This window comes from Mytilus galloprovincialis, chromosome 12 (assembly GCF_965363235.1).
Source record: "Mytilus galloprovincialis chromosome 12, xbMytGall1.hap1.1, whole genome shotgun sequence".
Classification (NCBI taxonomy): domain Eukaryota; kingdom Metazoa; phylum Mollusca; class Bivalvia; order Mytilida; family Mytilidae; genus Mytilus; species Mytilus galloprovincialis.
In genome coordinates this window covers 6,824,051-6,837,272 of record NC_134849.1, presented here as the reverse complement: position 1 = coordinate 6,837,272, position 13,222 = coordinate 6,824,051, and the positions used below count along the sequence as shown (strand labels likewise).

The window sequence follows — 13,222 nt, the reverse complement described above, 5'->3', positions numbered from 1 at the left end:
TTGATTTTCTTGCTTGAGCCTGTAAATCCTGGTCTATCCTGCCAAGATCATGAAGAATTAGGGGTATATACTTTAATTCAGTCAAGGATCCCCAAAGTTGGGGGGTTCTGAGACTTTTATACAAACAAAAATAAACATGAAACTCCCAGGTGTAATTTAAAAAGAAAAGACTCATTTTTAAGTAAGGGTCGACAATTTGATATTCTGGTGGGGGCCAGGAGGATTTGTTTAAATTGTTTTGGATTGGTTATTTATTTTTGTGAACTACATGTAGAAGAACAGATTATTTATTTTCTGCACTGCTGATGCATGATTTTTCATTTTCATAAAAACAAGGGACTGATTATTTTTTTTCACAATTATTACATTGTATTATATATTTATGTTTGATAAACACACAATTTTTAATATTATTGTTTTATTCATAAATACATTTGTACATGTAGAGAATATGTGTATGGCAGGTCAAGGCATTATCTTACATTTAATCAGAATTCTTCATCATCCTCTGCGAGCGATTCTAACTGCATATATGACGGTTGGGATTGGGTTAAATGATTAAAGAATAATGCCCTTAAAAAATGAAGATTAGAGAATAATGGGCCAAAAAAATGAAGAATAGAGAAATGTCAGGTCTAATTTTTTGAAGATTAGAGAAAAAAAGGGGTTAATTTTTTGAAGATTAAAGAAAAAAGGGGTAAAAATTAAATGTTTACAGAATAACAGAACCCCTCATCCAGACCCTTATTTATTGCATACATAGAAGGTATTAAAGTGGGAACCTAACAAAGCCTTTTTTGACAATAAGAGTGAGTCCAAAAAATTTACGATGGTTTTTTGGGCCTCTGAAGGTCCAAAGAAGATATATAAAAATGATGCAAAATTGTGCATTCTAGCTGAGCATTTCCCAGCCCTGACTTAATCTAAAACACATGTTCTGTTTATTTTTATTCAATTACAATTTTTTTAGTTTTTAAAGTGAAGCTGTTAATCTTTATATTTTTGTTTATTTTTATTGTAGGTCCATGTTTGGGCTGGAATCAGCTATAGAGGACGCACACACATTTGTATATTTAATGGTATTATGGATTCTGTAATTTACCAGCATATATTAAAAGACAATTTTCTTCCATTTGTTAATAGTGTATTTCCAGATGGATATAGATTATATCAGGTAACTACTTTTAAATGTGTCACAAAATTTACAGTTTATTTAAGCATGTTAAATACTTTTGTACAGGAAAAATTTGACATCACTCAGAAATGATACATTACATGACATGCCATCATAAGCATAATCAATTTGTTTATGTCAGGATTTTTGTTGTACATGTATTTAGGGGTGAATCCAGCCTTTAAAAAAACCAGAATAAGGGGGGTTCCATTCATATGTCCAAATTCAAATAAATTGATTGTCCAAAAAGGGGGGGGTTCCAGCCCCCTAACTTACCCTTGATACTTGTTGTTTTGTATTTGTCAGATATTTTTTCATATCAATTTTGTTATCAAATGTTTACTTTTATATTAGATATAAGATTAAAAAGATGTGTTATGAGTGACCAGTAAGACACAATCTACAACATGTACAATGATCTAAGTCATAATTTTCAAAAGTAAGCCATTATAGGTCAAAGTACGGTCTTCTACATAGAACATTGGCTCAGCAAGCTATAAAGGACGCCAAAAATTACTAGTTTAAATCATCCTAACAGGATAGCCATAAAAATGAGAAAGAAGAAACACTTTCATGACTTTTAAACAACATCATTAAACAACAATCACCGAGCACCTGGTTCCTGACTTAGGACATGTGCAAAAAAATGCAGTGGGTTATATCTTTAAATAGGTACATGTACCAACCTTCACCCTTACCTGAAATTATAGAGAAACAGCACATCAAATAAATCAACACTATAAATTATCAATTGAAATGGTTTAACTAAATCAAAAGACGTATTCACACAAACAAAAGAATATACACTGAACTAATAACTTTATCTATGACACAATGTAATAAAAAAATCCACAAAGAGTATGCGATGAGATATTAAAAACAATTTTAGAAAGACAACCATAACCTTGAACAAAATGCTGTTTAAATTTGATGACCATCAGTGGCCCATATCTTTTAAATTTCAGGGAAAATTTTGGGCAATATTTGACCATCAGTGTCCCGTACCTTATTAAGATTAAGATGGATGCTAGGTGAATAGATCATATAAGTATTATTTTTTCATGAAATGGTTGAAGTTGTTGAAGGTTATGGACAAGTATATTCCATATTATGTTACACATACTCCTATCTCAACCAAATTATCAATTATGTGTAAGCTAAAATGTGAATAGTGTATTCTAATTGAATTTTAGCATATTTGTAGTTTCAAAATTTAATTTATAAAAAAAAATCACATTTCAGGATAATGACAGCAAACATTGCAGTAAATCAACTAAGGCATGGATGACTGATAATCATATGATTGACAATGTTATGAAAACACCAGCTTCTTCACCTGATTTAAACCCAATAGAGAATGTGTGGTCTTCTTTGAAGCAATACCTTCAGAATGTAGCTAAGCCAAGAAAGCGTGATGAACTTGTCAATGGAATAGTGGACTTTTGGGAAGGAGTCAGTGCTAATCAGTGTGGAAGATATATTGACCTTATACATAGAGTTATACCTCATGTCATCCTTAATGAAGGCGGACCTACAATATTTTAAATGATACTGAAAAGAAAGACTGCTGATGTGCTGTTTACATTTACAGCAACTTCAGGTTTTAAATGCGTTATATGCTGTAAATTGTTATCCTGTACTTTTACAAGACATTCTTCAAGTTTGTTCATAAGATGAAGCCATAATAAAAGTTAACTGTTATCTAATATCTTCAACATTTTGAATTTGCTAGTTTTTGTCGAGCCTGCAACTTTTGTTGCAGAAAGTTCGACATAGGGATAGTGATCCGGCGGCGGCTACGGCGGCGGCGTTAGCTAACTTCTTAAAAGCTTTATATTTTAGAAGGTGGAAGACCTGGATGCTTCATACTTTGTATATAGATGCTTCATGTTACGAAGTTTCCATCAGTCACATGTCCAATGTCCTTGACCTCATTTTCATGGTTCAGTGACCACTTGAAAAAAAGTTCAAATTTTTTGTAATGTTGAATTCTCTCTTATTATAAGTAATAGGATAACTATATTTGATATGTGCGTACCTTGCAAGGTCCTCGTGTCTGTCAGACAGTTTTCACTTGACCTCGACCTCATTTCATGGATCAGTGAACAAGGTTAAGTTTTGGTGGTCAAGTCCATATCTCAGATACTATAAGCAATAGGGCTAGTATATTCGGTGTATAAAAGGACTGTAAGATGTTCATGTCCAACTGGCAGGTGTCATCTGACCTTGACCTCATTTTCATGGTTCAGTGGTTAAAGTTAAATTTTTGTGTTTTGGTCTGTTTTTCTCATACCATATGCAATAGGTCTACTATATTTGTTGTATGGAATGATTGTTAAGTGTACATGTCTAGCGGGCAGATGTCATGTGACCTTGACCTCATTTTCATGGTTCAGTGGTCAAAGTTTAGTTTTTGAGTTTTGGTCTTTTTATCTAATGCTATATGCCATAGGTCAACTATATTTGGTGTATGGAAATATTTTATGATCTTTAGGTCAGTCGAGCAGGTTTTATTTAACCGTGACCTCATTTTCACGGTTCATTGCACAGTGTTAAGTTTTTGTGTTTTGGTCTATTTTTCTTAAACTATAAGTAATGTGTCAACTATATATGTTGTATAGAAGCATTGTTAGCTGTACCTGTCTGCCTGGCATGGTTCATCTGACCTGGACCTCTTTTTCAAGGTTCATTGGTCTTTGTTTAGTTATCTTGGTTAATGTTAAGTTTATGTGACAGTTGTAATAAAGCTTAGCTTTATACTTGTGACTATCCACATAATATCAATGATTAGTATAGAAGGCGAGACATTTCAGCGTGTGCACTCTTGTTAAAAAGTAGTATAATTTGTAAAATATATCTGCCATATAAACATGATATAAGAACGATTACAATTTATGAAAAATATATATATATATAGTGACTATAAATCAACCGAACGATGTTAGAGTAGATTTGATTCGTAACTTCCTCACTGGCATTGTGTATATAAACATTTTTTGGGGTGATTTCAATGTGACGAGGAGTCTCAGAATATAATGTTTTTTTTAATTAGTCTGTTAGCTATGTCTGTAATGTTCAATATTAAAAAAGCTTGTGAAAATCAATAAATAATTTTCATACTTAATTTGTATACGTCACTGTACATGACAGTTAAACTACATGTACTGTCTTCATGGAGATCATTTTTACCTTTATTCTGTTCATGTAACTGTTGTTGAGGTTCATATTTTGACTTGTAACTTGATTATAAATTGACCAAGCCATGGCTAAAAAAAAAAGACAAACAAACAATAGTACACAAAATAGAGAACCACAGATATAGCAACACAAACTCCACTCTAATACAAGAATATATCATTGTGATAGCAATCCAACAACTATCAGAAAAAAGCGCAAAAGTATGTAAATCAACTAGGGACTATATAATAACAGGTGTATTCAGATTTAAATTGTAAGGAAATTAAAACCAGCACATTAAATGATAAGAATAAAAGCCAACGCCTGTGACAATTGATACGAAAATAATTATAACTATATTCACGACTGAATCAGACCCGTAGCATTGTGTATCTGCCTAGTCCCAAGTCAAGGGCCTGCAGTTCAGGGTCGTTAGTTACTGTTTATATTTATTGATCATTTGTTGTTTTGTCTACTGGTATATTAGTCCATTGGTTATCTTGTTTAAATTTATAATGGCTAATCATAGAGGTGTGGTTCATATAAAAGATTGGCTCATTGTTGAATGTAGTATGATAAGCTGTAGCATGTGTAGTTGTTCACATCTACTTCATAAGCACTGTGTTATGTGAAACAAATAAATAAACAACAAATATCACAGACAAAAGAAACACTTCCACAACATGAACATAGGGTTTGCAGTCTTGTCCATAGTAAATATTGCGGAGTCAGATATTTCTTCTGTACATTTAGGACAATAAATTTAAAAGCTGAATAAGTTGAAAATAATTTATTTGTAGTCCTTTATATATCTAATAACATGAATAATTTATATCACTTTATACAAACAAAATAAATTAAAACTTCATCAAAAAGAATCTTGTGCATATTGATAGCATTATCAGATTTACTTAATCATGTTAATGTATTCATTAAGATGCCAACAATTTTATAAAATAATATTAAACACATCTCTATATACATGATATATACATTCATTACTATAAATTTTGAAATTAATGCAAAGTTTTTGTTCTTTTCTCAAGGACTTTTCTCAATATCATGAAAAATAAAACTGCATTTTAGTCTTAAATTACAAAATCTCAAAATACACGCAATAATTTTTGAATTTACAGTACACTCATTTGTAAATCACAGTCTCCTTGATTACTCCAGGTTCAACATGCTTTTATATCACATTTAGACAAACAAAACAAATTAAAACTTCATCAAAAATCATCTTGTTCATATAACTAGCATCATCAGATTAACTTGCTTTAAAATACCAACAATTTCACAAAATAGTAATAATCACATCTCTCTCTCTATATATATATATATATTCGTTAAGATTCAATTGTAAATCACAGTCAGTTCAACATCTTCAATATCACAATTTTGTTAACATGTAACACTATCGTTCTGAACGGAAGTTACGGATTCCAGTGTTAATACCTGTTATGCAGGTTTGAAGATTCTCTTGGCCGTAAGTATCAATAATGGCATGTTCTATAGCATGGCGACGTCTTGGTGACAATGAAATTTTTCCTTTGTTACCCCAGAAGTTTCTGCCGATAATTTCTTGTGGAGAAAATAGCATCTTCACAAGGTTCCAGCCAAAGTTCCTTGCTGATACAGAGTCGGTCATTGTTGTGCGCACTTTGTCGGGTTTAATTCGAACCTCTGTGTCTGCAAGAGCGGGTAGCAAATCAGCTGGACTTACAACTTCTAACAGTGCACCACTAAAGCATTTGGTAATTGTTTTTGTTTTACGCCATGATACTTCTTTGCTAGGTCTACTGTTAGACATGTTAGACAAGTTGGAAATGGAAATTGGATGTGTTTCAACAAGTGGCAGTAGTGTTGTAGGAAGTGGTGCTGATGTTCCTGTAAGAGACTGCATCTGGTTTATTGACACTGTGGTAGGAGATATGTCAGTTGATACAATCGACTCTGATGATGATGGTTGCATGGATGGTGTAGTAGTTGGTATCACAGTTTTACAGGCTAAAGTTTGTATGGCTTGTAATGTCGAAGACAATATGTCATCTGATCCAAAGGCTGTTGATTGTGCTGGTTGTGTGGCAGTCTTTCTAGGTCTAGTCATGGGGGCAAGACTGTTTCTTCATTTGATGATTCAGCTGGTGGAGATATGTCACTCGAGACTGCCGTCTGATCATTTAAATCTGATTGCTGTTTTGTCTCTTCAGAGGATGGATACTTAATGATGTACTTAACTATACTTTGTTGATCTGGCTCATTGTTGTCTAATAGGTCAGGTATACTGTTTGTCAGATTAAGAATGTCACTGATATTCCCATCATTCTGTCTTCTTAACATTTGGAGAATGGTGTTTTGTGTATTTAACAGTTCTTCTAACTTTTTTTCAATTGTAGATGTTGACTCTGGTATGTAGACATTTCTTTTGTTCCTTTACTTAGCTGACTAAAAATAATAGACGGTTGTGTCTGTGTCTGGGTTGTTGCACACATTTCTGCTGATGTGGTGTTTGGTGTTGGCTGTTCTTTCATCGCCTGTGAATAGTAGGATAGGAATTCCTGAGTGTTGTTGAAGAGTAGAACATCGTCGGTTTGAATAAAAGCAGAGGTTTGATTAGTACTTTTTACTTGATTTGCAATTATATCTGTTTGGTCAACTGTCAAGTCTTTAGTGAAACATGGTTTTCTCTTTGGTTCAATAACTTCACCGGGTGTTTCACCACTACCTTGGTACAGTACCGTTATTTTTCTTCCATTTGTGCCCTGAAAAAAATATAACTGATTAGTTTTGTGTTGTTTTCAATTGTTCACATCACTGGGTCAATACCTCTGCTGGTGGTGCATATCATAAAACATTAAAAAGTAACATAACTGAAAAACGGAAAAGTGATGCTATTTGAACTTAATCTGAGTTTTGTGGTAATACAAATTTTGTACAAGTTTCATAATATGGTCCGAGTACACAGTTATTTCGTAGTGCATTTCTTTTAGACAATAAATGAAAATTAAAAAAATCCCACCGGGGCTTTCTCAATAATATTTTTACAGTGTGTTGTACTTCTTTTAGGAAAAAGTATATCAAAATTATAGAAAACTTCATCAGCTTTAACTCAAAATATGGACAATTTTATGTTAAGGGGGTCTTGAAATCTTTTGACAGCTTCCGAAGTGCTAATTTTTTACCTTTTTCAGCTGGACCTAATCACGACTTTACATTAATATTTTTTTTTTTTACAGTGTCATTTCATCCCCTAACTTTCTATATGAGGCATAAAACATGGAAAAATAAATTTGGAAGGGGTATAACAAAAATTGGCAAGTAACACACTGTCCACACTAAGGATTATATTCGTGGACAACGAAAATCAAAGGACGATAACTGTGTACTCGGACCTAATAGGATAGAAAGAGTTGACCAATCTTAATAAAACTTGGTATGACTAAAGCTTGATATATTATTAGACTGCTTACAAAGTTTCATAGCAATAGGATATATATTATAGACAATATGATTAATTTTATATTCAACTTTGCGTGTTAAATTTAATTTTAGACGTTAAAATTGAGAAATTTCAACTATCAACATTTGGGGCTTTTAAAATTAAAATATTGCAAAAAAATACTTTTAAAATGCCTTAATCATGTTAATATATACAATATCATGTATTTAAAGCAATAGAGTACTCATTTGATATATCAGACTTAGCATAATTATTCAAAAGTCAAATTTATATGAGCCTGTGCCTAAAAATGGAGGTTTTCATATGAAGGGGGGCATTACATAAAGATGTAATATTTTCCAGCAATTTTAAATTTGTGAAGCTTTTTGATTATAAATAATCCTTACATATGTATTTAATGTACTTTAAATGGAAAGAAAACTTACAAATAACATATCATATTAGTTTGAAAGAGTCTTAGGCCAAGTAAGACTAAAAACAATTTAGGGTCAATTTAGGCTGTAGCACATATTTACATTTAAAAATGCATATTGAAGCTATAGGAAATAAAAATTTGTGTCTTTTCTATCATTTCTATACTCAGGTGACATGATACAATAAATCTGAGCACAAAAAGGCTCTTACATTCAACTTTTTTAGCAGACAGTATGGTCTGATACAAAGATTTTTAACTTTTTAGTGAAAAACTTGCATGCAATTTTTGTCTTAACAGGCTTATATTTGAACCACATGCTATCCTACAGAAGTAAAGAAAGATATGTGAAATAAAACAGGTACAAAAGACATTGTTAAGTGCTTTTTACACATATTTAGTGAGGTCTTTATTATGGACTTCAACTTTTATGTGCCATGCTCCTCAAATATAACTTGATCCAAACAGGGCGTTAGACAAGGGTCATTTATACAACACATTTTGCTCATATTGTCTGAGATAATCTTCTTTTCTGTAGATTCAGAGTTCACAAATGAGTAATACAACTGGATTAAAGCATAGAAACACAAAAATTGACACATGAAAACATGTCAGATAGAAAGTCAGAATGCCACTTATGCATCAAAATTGTAAAATCTATGAAATGCTTATTTTGACCGTTTTATGTTATTTGACAAATTGACACCATCAAATCATGCAGGGAAGTTGCCAAAGTACAGATTCTATATTTCCTGATTTCACCTCTTAGGTCCGAGTACACAGTTATTTCGTAGTGCATTTCTTTTAGACAATGAATGAAAATTTAAAAAATCCCACCTGCGCTTTCTCAATATTTTTTTTACAGTGTGTTGTACTACTTTTAGGACAAAGTATATCAAAATTATAGAAAACTTCATCAGCTCTAACTCAAAATATGGACAATTTTATGTTAAGGGGGTCTTGAAATCTTTTGACAGCTTCCGAAGTGCTTATTTTTTACCTTTTCCAGCTGGACCTAATCACTACTTTACATTAATATTTATGACCCCAATTTTTTTACAGTGTCATTTCACCCCCTAACTTGCTATATGAGGCATAAAACATGGTGAAATAAATTTGGAAGGGGTATAACAAAAATTGGCAAGTAACACACTGTCCACACAAAGGATTATATTCGTGAACAACGAAAATCAAAGGAAGATAACTGTGTACTCGGACCATATTCTGTTACGACAAATTTAAATCAAGAATGGAAACAAAAAATTCAACAATTTTTCCATTTATGAAGGGCTAACTCTACTGCATTGTCTAGAACAGTAGAAGTCCCACCACAAAATAAATCAATCTTGATCTGTATTCAATGGTTATAACCTTTGTTTGAGGCAAACTTAATTTGAGAACGTAAACAAAAACATCAGCAATTTTTCCATTTGTAAAGGGCATAACTCTAGTTTAAATGACACCACTAAAATTCAAACATGATCTGTATTTTGTGGTTATAAGTTTCATAATATTTGGTTGAGGCAAACTAAGGTGAGAGAACAGAAGCGAACAATGGCCAATGCTCCTTATGGGGTCAATTGACCAATTTGGTCATGGCAACTTATTAGTACTTTGTTAAAACATTATTGCTGTTTACTGTTCATTCTCTATCTATAATAATATTAAAGATAAAAACCCCAAAACTGCAAAATTTTCTTAAAACAAGAAGTAATTGTAACAAGATGCTGTTACGAAGTCTCCCAAACAAAGCTCCCATATTCATTTGATTCGTTTAATTTTCCCATACAAGAATATATATGGTTAAGGGGTGTGGATCTTGACTGTTTACAAGTTTTCAAACAAGAGGGGATGGGGTGACCCCCTAGGGACTTCCCTTTTATTTCATTTCATTTGTTTTATTGTCCCCTACAAGATATAAAAAGGGTTGTTCTGTCCTCTTTTTGGCAATAAATAGTTAAACTTTTAACCCCCAAAATCGATCCCAACGTTTCTGTTGTGGCATTAGACCTTCATGACCTTTGAAGTTAATGTAAAATTTCATTTTTATCCACCGTGTTCACCTTTAATTCCTTTTGGCAAGCCCTTGAAATGAAAATCAATTCTAATTTTGATAGTAATTAACTTACCTCTTTTATTTGTGGAGATAACCGTCTAATTTTAGTTGGTCTGGGTTCTTCATTGTCTGAATCTGCTTCATGACTTGCAGTTGCTGGCTCTTCAGGTGTTACAACTGGTATCTGAAAAGAAATTAAATAATACATATATTTGTAATAAACAAGTGTAGAACTAAGATCAAGGTGATCAAAATTCCAAAAACTCACAAAAACCACAGAGTGAATATTTGTGGATAAAGTTAAGGATGTCTGCTGCTCAGTTTCAAAATAAATAACTTTCCACAAAACTAGTATATATTGGTAGAGATTTAATTGAGGAATCAAAAAAGCAAAAAAAATATAGGGGTCAATGTGCTTGTTTTAGAGATATAAGCCATTGGAATTATGGCGGGAAAAATGTTCTCTCTTGATTTTTCATAGCTTTATCATTGACCAGTTAAAGCTCTCAAAAACTATTAAAAAATAAATAAGACTTTTACAAATGACTTATAATTATACAGTCATGTAAAAGATAAATAAAAAGAAAAATGGGGGCTCATGGGCAAATTTTTTAAGGCATTCAAATGGATAAAACCAGAGGATTTCGAAAATCTGACAAAAATTCCAAAACATGACAAGCAAACATCCTTAAGTTACAATAGATACATATGTTTTCTCTGACACAAATTCGTCTGTGTATGAGTAATAAATGAATCAACCTCCCAACAATAACTATTATATTATTGTAATATAATTATTTGTTTTTGTATAATAGCTACATTGTATACAAAATGTTCATCCATTTGTAGGTATCATTCTATCATAATCTTCAAATGATATTTTAGTGCAAGTGTGTGGTGGACACTCTTCTGTTATATTTTGTTTTTCTAATAGATTGGATTTGAGTAGGCATTCATATTTTCAAGCATTTGTTACAAATTTTTCTTAAATTTCTTCCACAAGGGTTAACACAACTTTTTGGTTTTATTGATTTGTTAGATTATATATATATATCTCACATCAGAACATTTTCATGTCATTTATCTCTGTATTTAAAAGTTATTTTCAAGAAAAATTAGCGATAATTTTTTTAATATAACAAGCATTAAGGAATGTTATTTTGCACACAATAATATCTGCCAATAACAGTCAATAACAAATGTCACATGGGTAAAAATGTTTGTGTCAACAAAGCACCAGAATGCTCTCATGGTCATCCAATGTAAAAACAAAGGAGAGAATGACAGACTACCATGCAGGCCAAGTGATTGCATCTACTCACAAAAGTCCCTTATGGCCTGAGTGAGATAAAAAAAAAAAAAGGTGTTTATTATGAAGGAGAGGCATAGCTGCTAAATAACACCCATATTCAGCACGAACATTCATCATTTGACTTTTTTAAATTTGGAACAATTAGTTCAGTGGTTGCTTCTGGTGCATGACTCTCATGTTATATTTGTTTTTAATAAATTGTTTTGTTATATTAATGTTGTAAGGTTCTTGGTTTAATTAGTGTCACATCTTTCATGTTATGCCTTTGATAGCAAATTATATTGTTTGGGTTTTTCTCATTATTGAAGGCTGTACAGGTACATTTAATTGCCAATATTTGCTTCACATGAACTCTAGTGGATAGGTTACGTAATGGCATTAATACATCTCCTTATTTGTACATATTGTAAAGTGACATAAATCCTAAGTAGTAAGAATATTTGAATTAGACCAACAATCAGCTATATGTTTATTTGTATGTATGTTTTAATTACAAATCAACAAATACAATGTAAACTGTCACATATGATCTGTATTTCTATTGGATACTTTTTTGCTTTGTATCAATATGATTTTAATAGTTTGTTTTTATGTTTTACTGTTACTGACCACTGACTCAGGTTAGGGGAGGGTTTGGTGCATTTCATTCATTGTTTTGTACATAAATCAAGTCATTGTTTTATATCTATCATTTTGATGCTTTATATCAATGTATATGGCTTATGTTCATTATGGGTTTTGTTTATTGCCAAAAGTGCTAGTGTGACCTATATAGCAATGTATATTATTTGTTACCTTTTATGTCATTTGGTCTCTGGTGGAGAGTTTACTCATTAGCAATTATTCTACATCTTGCTATATATATGCTATCACTAAATAAAAGCCCTCTAAGATTTATAACTTACTTGTTCAGTAGTGTTGTCAGTTTCTGCTGGCCAGATCTTTAGATAACCACCGTACAAGTTCTGATTGGAATCATGTCTTAAGTCTTGTTCTTGTTGAATGGAAATGGCTCTGTGAGAATTCAACCAGTTGCTTTCAAAATCATTCAGCACTGATTTAGTATCTGAAAATTTAATAATTTTAAAGTTTATTACTTGTAACTGATTGTAATCAGTTCATATCTGGTCTACATGTATTTGTTTTTCTTTGATTGTTTTGTTTTAATTAAGCTGTTAGTTTCAGGTCAGGCCTATTACAGCATACTATATGGTATGGGTTTTTTTTTTGGGGTGAAGGCTGTGTTTCGGCTTATCATTGCTTTATATATCTAAATCAATTGAACTAGTGATAGTGAATGGCAGTCTCATTAGCAGTCATACAACTGAAGGTCATGTTGTTTCTTAGGTTGTAACAGGGGAAAAGGGTTAAAGTTTGAACTTTGATGTATTTACATTTTTTTTCATTACCGATTTCATTTATTACACTTTACATGCTATGAGTTCTTACTTTATGATAAGCTACAAAAATCAATTAAAAAAATCTATTTTTTTAGTACCCAGATGACTTTTAAAATGTTTATTTCATTGAAAAAGCTCCAAATTGTCTCACTATAATGCAAAATTGGTTGGAGTAATTCTTTATTTAAATCAAAAGATAAAACAGCGCAATTTTTTCCTGGTTGAATTCTC

General features: G+C 31.8%; 1 protein-coding gene across 1 annotated transcript; it reads right to left on the bottom strand.

Moving 5' to 3' along the window:
• Positions 1–6,726: 6,726 nt before the first annotated feature.
• LOC143055180 (uncharacterized) lies at positions 6,727–12,926 on the bottom strand. The gene is made up of 4 exons (XM_076228319.1): positions 12,914–12,926; positions 12,497–12,657; positions 10,353–10,463; positions 6,727–7,113 (listed from the first exon to the last, which is right to left on the bottom strand). Exons 1-4 carry the CDS (start codon positions 12,924–12,926, stop codon positions 6,727–6,729), a joined length of 672 nt encoding a protein of 223 aa, XP_076084434.1.
• Positions 12,927–13,222: the final 296 nt, after the last annotated feature.

What these genes read in the sequence shown, in the direction of transcription:
- LOC143055180 (XM_076228319.1), bottom strand. An exon ending in CTGACAACACTACTGAACAA is followed by an intron (nt 10,464 to 12,496) that starts GTAAGTTATAAA and finishes ATTTCTTTTCAG; the next exon opens with ATACCAGTTGTAACACCTGA. An exon ending in TATCTCCACAAATAAAAGAG is followed by an intron (nt 7,114 to 10,352) that starts GTAAGTTAATTA and finishes TATTTTTTTCAG; the next exon opens with GGCACAAATGGAAGAAAAAT.